The 10,796-nt window shown below is 42.1% G+C and overlaps 1 protein-coding gene across 1 annotated transcript; it reads right to left on the reverse strand.

The window, feature by feature from the left end:
- Window positions 1-1,307: 1,307 nt before the first annotated feature.
- LOC119661625 (SWI/SNF chromatin-remodeling complex subunit SNF5-like) lies at window positions 1,308-6,346 on the reverse strand. The gene is made up of 2 exons (XM_038071045.1): window positions 5,873-6,346; window positions 1,308-1,430 (listed from the first exon to the last, which is right to left on the reverse strand). The coding sequence occupies exons 1-2, from the start codon at window positions 6,344-6,346 to the stop codon at window positions 1,308-1,310; spliced, it is 597 nt and encodes a 198-aa protein (XP_037926973.1).
- Window positions 6,347-10,796: the final 4,450 nt, after the last annotated feature.

Genomic DNA, 10,796 nt, shown 5'->3' on the forward strand with positions numbered 1-10,796 from the left:
GTCACCAAGAGAGATCAGATAGGATTTAGCATAGTAGAATAACTCCAACTATACTCTATTTATCTCTTTCCCTGATCTCAGCATTTTATTTTTGTTTTACTGAGGATAGTACAGAGTACGTTGCCTCAAACCCTCCTCCTTTACCTGGGCTTGGGACCAGCATACTATGTTAATAGCATGGCGGAGTTCTACGGAAATGTTAATACCTACTGGAATTACTTTCTATTGGTTTAAATATTATATGAAGTTGCTATGGCTGGAATAAAATAAGTTTCTTATAACGTAGATAGTAAATATTCAATTATCAAAATAATGAATTCAAATCATAAAAATTGTGGAATATGCAGAACCTTCAACACTTTATTATCGTGTGTATAGCTCATTCATTAATTCGTCGCGATTGGCATTATTATCGGTTGATAATAATCAGAAAGCACTAAAAGTTCACTTCGTAAATATATGTACCCAGCCATGTTTATATACAATGTTACAAACTTGTTAGCACATTGAAGTATCTCATCCGATTTCTAGATCGTTACAGTTCATCACCTCCATGTTTACTACCAACATCTAAGTTGTAGCGCAGTAATCGCGACTTTTTCCTGAACTCATTCAATAAAGTGTGTTCAATTGAAAGTTTTCTATGCCATTTATTCCATGAGCTTGTACACAGGTTGGGAAAATAAATAACAATGGCTTGAAAATAGTTAATTTGTAGCTATAAACTCACGTTTGGCCTATTCTAGACATACTGGCATTAGTTACTTTTTGTTTATTCCCAAGGTAAACCGCAACTATGTTTACCTGACTATTCACCTTCAAACATTCATACGAGCACTCCACAATTGATATATCTATGTACATATGTTGTCTGATGCGTAAACATATACACTTAGCAGAAAACTTTTGCGTACACCTCATGTCGTTTAGCTTTTAATATTAAAAATTCAAAACGAATCAAATATTTTTCAGATTTTGCTTTGACTATCGATTAAATATTTGATAATCACCTGGAAAACTGATTTTCATTAATTTCGTACCAGCATTTTCTGAGATAACTGTAACTTTTCCAGGAAATATACAAAACCAAAGCGGAAAAAGTCTGAGTACACTCATCAAATTAGGGGATTCCCCGAAATATGACATTTCAAATGCACTTTTCTGAAATTGTGCTGCATCTTTTATTAATTGGGAAAGTAAAGTTTATATTGCAGAATAAGTGTTTTTATTCCAATGGCAAGTAAGGGAAAAGAAATTTCCGGTAGCGAGAGAAAAATCATTATTAAATTATGAACCGAGGGAACAAGTTACATGGAAATTGCGGGAGTCATCGGAAGACAACATTCATCCTTCCAGGAGGTTGTTGACAACTTCAAATCAACAGGTGAGTTCTGTTCGAAAAGTCGTTCTGGTGGTCCATCAATGTTGTCCTGCAGAGAAACGCGCAGTATTCTAACAATATCATACTTAAAAAGGCTGGATATCGTGCACTAGCGTGGCGAAAAGTTTTCGTTTCGCCGATTAATCGAAAAAAACGCCGTAACGTATGTAAATGAGCCCAAATAGTTCTGAAAAGAATTTTTTGTTTTCAGAAGAAAGTAAATTTTGCATTTTCGGAATAATAGTTTTTAGTTTTAGTTTTTTATTGATCATAGTGTCTTACGCTAATACATGATGGATTAATTCTAGCTTACTATTAAGCTTAACTAACTTAACTTTATTTCAATGGGTGGCTATTACAATTGTTTGGCCTACCCGACCTTCTGTGTAATTCTTACGTTAATTGTATTGATTTAATACATGGATCTTCACATTTGTTTTCAACTGATCTGAATTATTTCAAGACTGCGCTTGCACTAAAAGCGCCAGAAGGCATTACTTACTTACTTAAATTAACTAAGCCTAAACTTAATCTAACTTAATCTAACTTACTCTAACAATAAATACTTAAACCTACTATTTACAATAGCACATTACATGTCTTGTGCTTAGCCTCGATGTACCCCTACCAGGCAGGGAGAATCATATAGGGAAAGGATAGCGGGTTTAAGAGCTTCGCTCACTATTTGGCAGGGCCTTAGGAAGTTGGCCAATGGGAAGGTGCTACCCTGTTGGTAGAGTTGCCGGATTAGTGGATTTGGATGGTTCTCCGTTCTTTCGAAGAACCGTTCCACCAAGTTGAGAACGAATTCTCGAAGAGGTTGTACCTTGGCGCGCCGATATACCTCGGCGTTTTTTCCAACCTTCTTGGTTTTCCAATTATAGGAAAGACCAGTGCAGTACCTTAATATCCGGCGTTCGAATGCCTCACATTTGGACATGGTTCGTGTGGAGCAAGTGATCCACGTGGGCGCTCCATAGCAGATAATGGGTCTGATCAGGGTCTTGTAGAGAGTCAGTTTGGCCTTGGTGCTGAGTCCTACCTTCTTTCGAAGAAGAAAGTAGATCCTACTGAATGCACCGCGTGCCTTACCGATCGCGAGCTCAAGATGTGGCTTGAACTTAAGGAGTTCGTGAAGTTTAACTCTTAAGTACTTGATGGTCTGGGAATTGCTCACTATAGTGTTTCCGATCTTCATTTTCAAGCGTTTAGCTTTTCTATGGATTCCTCTAGAACCTAGGTATAATTGCGTTTTGGCCTCATTAATCTTAATGCCCCATGCCAGGTAATATTTGCCAAGGTCTTTCAAATATCTCTCGACCGCTTTGGCTGCCCTGTTGGGGTGGAGGCTTGAAGCGAAGATGAGTGTATCATCGGCATATTGAATGAGTTCGGTGCCGGTCTCAGGAGTTGGGACGTCAGCCGTGAAGATATTATAAAAGGTGGGTCCAGAAATGGATTCTTGCGGTACTCCCGATGTTACCGACAAGAGATCGGAGAATTCATTCCCCTCACTGACGTAAAAATACCTATCTTCGAAGAAGCTTAGTGCAATTCTAATGATCGGAATTGGGAACTCAAGATCTATCAGTTTGTAGATTAGTCCGTTTACCCATACGGAGTCAAAGGCCTTTTCTAAGTCTAATGCACATGCTACGGTCGGTTTATTATTGACGTTAAGTCTTGCTACGACGGTGTCGTGAAGGTAGCTAAGTGCATGTTGAGTTCCGTGCTTGCTGCGGAACCCGAACTGATGGTTCCTGTATAATCTCTTTGAGGTTGCAATATTGGACTAGTCCGATTGTCCATGCTCTCTCAAAGAGTTTGCCTAAATTGGATAATAATGAAACGGGTCTAAAGTTGTTAGGCTCAGTAGAGAAGCCTTTTTTCCGGATCGCAATTATTTTAGCTACTTTCCAGGTGGTGGGAAAATAGCCATTATTTGTATAGTTATTAAATACTGCCAGCAAAAATTTGATGGAGACTCGGGGAAGTTGCCTAATTACGTAATTAGGAATTTCGTCAGGTCCGGCTGATTTTTTACCGTTTAGGTTTGAGGTCAAGGCGGTGAGTTGTGATAAACTCAGGAATTGTTGCGAATCCGTTGGTTTTACCGAGGAGTTCGTTTGGGAGAATGTGGCTAATTTATTTGAATGTCTAGAGACAAAGTCGGCGATAGTTGTTTCAACCATCGACACTATTGCCGGGTTACTTTGAGGCGGAGGGGTATTGAGCTGAGACTCAAATGATTCCGCAAGGACTTGTGCCTTTCTGGCGTCTCCGCAGATTGGTTCCTTGTTCCTGGTAAGAACGAAATTACGGGACCTATTTTTCCCCGCTAGCCTATTTATATGTTGAAACATATCTGGCCCGGGTTTAATATCTGCGAGATTACGGGTTAATTCTTTATTGCGGAATTGCGCCACCATTTCCCGGATAATTGTACTCAGGCAATTAATCCGGGAGAGCAATGCCTTGTATTTAGCATTAACTTTATTTCCATTTTTATGGAAGTTGCGCTTGAGGTTCCTGCGCCAAATCTGTCTGACCTTCATATGTAGCATGATATCATGCGGGAGTTTGTTGTATACAAACTCATCGACTTTGATAAGCCTGGTATTTCTGCGTGTAGCAGTATTGATGGCGTCCGTGGCCAAAATGATTGCTTCGTCGATTTCTTTGTCCGACAGATTGCGATCTGTAGCGAGTTTCTTCAAGTTTAGCCTTGGTGCTAAATCTGACTTGAATTTGTCCCAATCAGTGTGGGCGAATGACCTGATGGTTATCTTAACTCGCTTCTGCAGTTGGGAAGTTGAGGCCATTTTGAGTTCAACTGCAAAATGGTCGGACATGCCTGGCAAGGTTTTGCAGGAAGTTACCTGAAAACTTTGCTTGGTTTCATCAGACAGCAGGAAAAAGTCAATGATGGATTGACTAGCGGGTCTTGTCGGCGAATCCGGCGAGACCACCTCAAGGTTGGCTAGCGTGAAAGGGTCGTGGATCCAGTTATACAGGGTTTTCCCATTTAAATTTTCTGCCTTATCGCCCCAGGATTTGTGCCGTGAGTTAAAGTCGCCACCGAAGATAAGATATTTTGATTTTAACTGGAGATCGCCCAAGACTTTTAAGTCATGGCCCAGTTTCTCACTTGGGAAATTGTATTTCAAATAAACGGAAACTACCAAAATCCGTTTATTATCGATAGTTTTAACTATTGCCGCTGGAGCGGAACAGACTAGTAACCCCTCGATGACGACCTCTTCAAAATGGTAGTCTTTTTTGACTAGAAGGGCAACGCCCGTGTTGCTGTTATGCCGAATAGTGGTATATCCGGTGAAATTGACATTATGTCTGTGGTTTAGGTGGGTCTCCGAAACGCAAAATATGTCTGCTTTCAGAGTATCAACCAACGCTTGGGCAGTGGCACGTTGGGCGTGTGAGACCAGGGACGCGGAGTTAAATGTAACTATATTTAACTCCATAAGTTCATCAGTAGTTGGATTGCGGCAATCTGCCGCTGCTCATTCGTTTGGGCGGAAGCGAGGCTATCGACCAAGTTCTTGAAGGCTAGTTTGTTGCCTTGTGGAGCTTGAGGTGCAGCTCTAGGAAGAGTGTTCCTAGCTGCTTGGGCGTATGATACACCTAACCGGGACAAGCTTTGTGACATCTGTGTCACCGTTTGCTTGGTCCTCGCCGTTTCTGCATTTTTTCGCGCCCTGCCAGCTTCCCTTCTGGCAACCATATCTTTGTATGCCGGGCATCCGCGGTAGTTGGCAGGATGTCCGGTCTGGCCGCAATTGCAGCAGTGCGGCGCCTCCGCCGATGGTGTGGGGCATTGCCCGCGGACGTGTTTTGTTGCGCACTTCACGCATCTGTGCACAATGGAACAATTAGGGGCAATGTGGCCGAAGTTCTGGCAGTTGTAGCACTGCACTTCTTCAATTGGCTTGACTTTCTCAAGCGAAATCTTCTGGTGAAGTATATACTTAATTTTTAGTACTTCACTGAGCTCTTGGGAGGGCTCGAAGGTGGCTATGAAAAGCCCCGATTGAGACCTCCGGGTCCCGGGAGTGCCGGGTTTTGGCTGTGCAGAAGCTTATCTGCACGCGTAATTAAGTTGGCCACAGTTTTCAATTTTAATTGCGGGTAATCTTCATTGAGTTCCCGCAATATGTCTGCTGGATCTGTCTCCCTGTGGAGACCGCGAATAACCAGCGACTTGGTTCTTAGGGTCGGTGGGGTGCTGGTGGTGGCGTGAAGCCCTTTCTCTCTTATGAGAGCGAAAATTGCAGCATGGTCTTCAACCGTCTCGGCGAAGATGAGGGTCTTGTCAGCCCTCGTGCTCTTCAGGGTTGCTTTCAACCCTTTTTCCTTCAGAAGTTTCAGGAACTGCGGTACATTTAGTCTGTACCCAGTTATCGGGGGAATTTTGGGTTTCTTAGGGGTGGCTGCTTGGGGAGAGGATTTTGGGGTGATTGGTGGGGCACTTACAGTGATAGCACTAACCTTGGTCTTATTTGATGCCTTCTTTTTTCGGACGACGAAGTTGAAGGGGTCTCCTTCCTCCTCCTCGATGATGACCCCCGGGCACATGCCGTCATCTTCTTCGCTTTGCTGCTCCTGTCGTTGCTGCTGCTGCTGCTGTTGTCGCTGCTGCTTCCTCTGCTCCTGCTGTTGTTGTCGCTGTTGCTTAATTAGCTGCTGCTGTTGCTCTTCTTGCTGTTGGACCGGCTGCTTCGCGACCATGTTAGCTGCTTTTAATTCTATCATCTGCTGCTGCAGCTCCTTGATGAATGCCATTTGGCACTCCAACTGCTGCGCCATGTCGGCCTTTTCTTGTTCCAGCTCCGCAATTCGCATGAGGAGGCTCGAGTTCCCCTCCATCATCGTTGTAGGGCCCGTGGCTCCCTCCTCTTCGGACGAAATTTCGTCCGGTAGCACTAGCTTGGTCCTCTTGGCGGACATTATCGTCCCCAAGCCCGTCCTCGGTTGGTGCCGAATTCACTGAAATTGAAATTGAAAAATATGTTATATTTACTAGCACTATAGTATACAGTGTCTCAATAATTTGAGATAACTTTTCCAGGAAACGACCATGTTAGCTGCTTTTAATTCTATCATCTGCTGCTGCAGCTCCTTGATGAATGCCATTTGGCACTCCAACTGCTGCGCCATGTCGGCCTTTTCTTGTTCCAGCTCCGCAATTCGCATGAGGAGGCTCGAGTTCCCCTCCATCATCGTTGTAGGGCCCGTGGCTCCCTCCTCTTCGGACGAAATTTCGTCCGGTAGCACTAGCTTGGTCCTCTTGGCGGACATTATCGTCCCCAAGCCCGTCCTCGGTTGGTGCCGAATTCACTGAAATTGAAATTGAAAAATATGTTATATTTACTAGCACTATAGTATACAGTGTCTCAATAATTTGAGATGCACTGTATGGCAACGGAACGATACTTCCTTGGATGTTTTCTCCACACTCGAATTCACTTTACTTTCCACTTTTACTTTTTTACTTCACCTTCACTATAAATTAGCGAACGCTCTAGCACAGGTCTGCTCGCTACGAAGATTCGAAGCGAACTCCTTTCGGAATAATAGGACGAAAAATAGTATAGAGGAAATCAGGGACAGCACTCCAAAAAGAAAATTTACTTCCCATAGTGGTGGTGGTGAGATAATGGTTTGGATGTGTACGTCGGCTAAGGACGTACGTAACCTTGAGTTTATTGAGTCAACATTGGATGAACTAGCTTACCTTAATACTTTAAGGAATAATTTGGAACAAAGTGCGCGAAATCTCGGCTTGGATAAGGATTATTATCATATTTTCAACATGATAATGATCCCAAAATACAGCCCAAGTTCTGAGGCTCTAGTTACTGTATAATACCCCAAAACAGCTTCATACACCTCCGCAACCTCCAGCCCTTAATCCCGTTGTACATTTATGGTACTCACTCGGGAGAAGGATTCATCAACACAATATGACCAGCAAGGAAATTTTGGGAAATATTCTCAGAGAAGGGTGGGAGAGAACTTCATCCGAGGAAACAGCAAGGCTTATCAATTCAATGCCTAACCATCTATAACGAGTTATTAAGAACCAAGGATACCCTGCCAATTATTGACAGTATATTTCTAATTATCAGTAACTTCAAAACTACTATTAAATATGTGTACGCAAACTTCTTCCGCCCTAATTTTTTTATGTTTGTTGTAAAATGTAACGATTTCTCAAAAACTATTAAAGTTAAATTAATAAAATTCTGTCTGCGGATAGTACTTTAAGTAAGTCTTCTTCTTTTTCTTCAGCCTTTGTCCCGTTCACAAGCGGGGTCGGCTCGTCGTGATCGGTTTCGCCATTTGGCTCTATCGAATGCCTGATCTAGGTGCAATCTCGAGGCTTTCAAATCCCCATTCAGCGTATCAAGCCATCGTTGTTTAGGTCTGCCTTTTGGTCGTTTACCATCGACTTCGATGTTCAGACCAATCTTGGCAAGTGAATTCTCGTTTGCACGAATTGTGTGACCATACCATCGAAGACGCCTCTCTCGCAACTTTTCCACGAACGGTGCAACCCCATAACGATCGCGGATATCCTCATTTCGGATGTGATCTAAACGTGTGACGCCACTAGTCCAACGTAGCATCTTCGTCTCCATTACCGCAAGACGCCGTTCATTGTCTTTTATGGTCGGCCGACACTCAGAACCATAGAGAGCGACTGGACGGACGACATTGCTGTAAATTTTAGATTTGAGACGTTCGTTGATATAATACTTTAAGTAAGTAATAAATGTATTCAAAGTAATCTGGAAATACTTTATTTCATGTTAGTTTTTTAATATGTAGTACGATTTTATTGGAAGCGGGTGTACGCAGACTTTTTCTGCTAAGTGTATGTATGTACATATGTTGTCTGATGCGTAAACATATATGTGATTGAAATAAAGAGTTCGATGAGTGCTTTGGCAACGGTGCCAAAAAGATAATTTATCTTGCATGACTATTTTTAAACCTGCTCGAATAGCATTTCACGTAAACACACTGATAAATAGGAAATTCTGGAAATTGTGTTGGTCATTGTTCGCGTTCTACATAAAACGAACCGAAACATATTTTGCTAGTGCGATGAATAAAGCTTGATAAAAATGTCTAGAATCATTCAAACATGTTTTTCCAAGGAAACTAACTTTCTTCCCGAAATGTCAAACATAATTTTTGTTTAAGAATTGGGGGAACCCCGGATCAATATGGATTTACGTGAAAATTTGGGGTCAAATTCGCTTACCCTGAATTTTAAAAGTTATATATGCTCAATATGCGCAGCAAAAACCACCCTTTCTTAGAAAAATTAGAAAATTATTGAGTAAATTATATGTACATGTACATAAATTGGAATATGATAAATAAAGTTGAGTTTTTACTCTGGAACATAAATTAACTTATCGTGAAACAACTCCACCCTTGAAAAGCTCCAAAATCACTCTGGAATTTTTTTAATTTCCATCATACAAACTGTCATGGCTGTCGACTTCTTCCTTATATATCTTTGTGATTGAAGCACTATTCTGACGGCTATCCCCGGAATATGTCCCACACATTGAATTAAAAACTTTATTATCAGCGTGATTGGTTTGAAGACGATTCAGTAATTTTTCTTCAGAAGATGTAAGTGGCTTCCGGTTTAATTATAGGTAGAGTTGCACCAATGTTAGAGAAAAATTGTAATTTTGCCAGAAAATCATCCTCCCATTCTCTATAGCTGTGTTTCTGAATTGCTTTAAAAACATCACCAGGGTAGGGTTCGGCCAATCTGTGGCACGCACTCGTCAACAGACATGCAGCGAACTGCACGACGTGGGCGCGAGCATATGTTGTTGCCGCGTGCCGTCTTCTAGCTCGAGCATTTTTTATTCTCGTTTCATCAATCGTTCTGAGCGGGCGTCCCGCTTACATTCTTGTAGCCCGAGCTGGGCAATGTCCAAAATCACAAACTCAGATATATACAATAAATTGTACTTTCTAGAAAATGTTTGCTTTTTCTTTTTCTCTTGCGAGCACGAACGTGTGAAACTTCATTCGCAAATGTCAAAGGATATTTCTACAAATCTGGTGGGACCAGATTCCAAAGCCTTACGAATCGCATGGTATGTATGATGCCACCCAAGTCATACGACAACTTGAGCTTATTAAAGGTTGTGGGAATAACGTTTTGAATTACAGTATCGCACAATCTTCAAAAAGACTTATGGATTGAGGACAGACCATTGTCAGTATCTGGATTTTGCACCACCAATTGATAGGTAGTTCGAATAGCTCAGTGGTTAGAGCACTGGGTTGTCATACGGAATTCCCCAGTAGAAGACCAAACTACTGGTGGAATGCTGAACTGGCCAGCCTTCGATCGACTCAAAGAGCGGTAGGCAGAATCGACCAAGGGCAAAAAGAGCGCGCCTATAAGGAAGCTCGACTCAGCTGTGAATGAGTACCTGAGTCAAATCAGGGTAATAATCTCAGGCGAGCGCAATGCTGACCACATTGCCTCCTACAGTGTACTGTAGTGTACCGTTACGGTCTTGAATGAAGTGCTCTAATACACTTCAAGGCCCTGATCCAATATGGATTGTTGCGCCAACGATATCTATAATTGATAGGTTTTAGGATTCCTTTCTTTTAATTTAAAAAGATTCGAGCCAAAGATGCCTTCTGAAACGGAGTGGTGGCTCTTTGGCCAAAGCGAAGACCTGCTGTAAGGGGGTAGTTCTAGTCAGCCCCAAGCATCTTGTCAACATAGAACTAGATATTGAGTTGAGTTTGTTTTCAAAGTACTTTGGAGGGTTCATAGTGGAAGCGGTGGTATATTCTATGATGGGTCTTACCAAAGATCTATAGAGATTTGCGATCCCATCCAGGACGACCATTTTCCACAAGCATTTGGCCTCCTTAAGCCGAACAAAATTTGTGGTGTTTGATCTAGCCATGAATCATGAAAATCATGAGCTCCGGGGCCCACGAAATCTTGGGTTAGCCTTTTTTATTCAGGATAGGCCTGGTTGAATCAGCAAAATCATATACCACTGCCAGCATTTACTATCGGAATTAGCGAGGGTGATGTCTAGAACCGAATCCAATCGATTAAACATAGACGGTAGGCTGAAAAGCGTGAGAAGCCCATTGTTAAGAAAATTAAACGAAGAGTTGAGAACAGCAGCCTCCAACCTGAGGTAGTCTCCAAGATTTTTGTATCTGGCATTTAGATCCACAGTGATGAGGACATTGTTATATCTCTCACAGAAAGAGAGAAGCCTTCCAAGGGCCATGTTCAACTCCCTGTCAAAGATACTGGGAGGGGAATAGACTAACACAATCACGAAATTAGAAGTGAGGTTGAGTGTTTCAGCTATGACAATACCAT

The sequence above is a fragment of the Hermetia illucens genome, chromosome 1 (assembly GCF_905115235.1).
Source record: "Hermetia illucens chromosome 1, iHerIll2.2.curated.20191125, whole genome shotgun sequence".
Classification (NCBI taxonomy): Eukaryota; Metazoa; Arthropoda; class Insecta; order Diptera; family Stratiomyidae; genus Hermetia; species Hermetia illucens.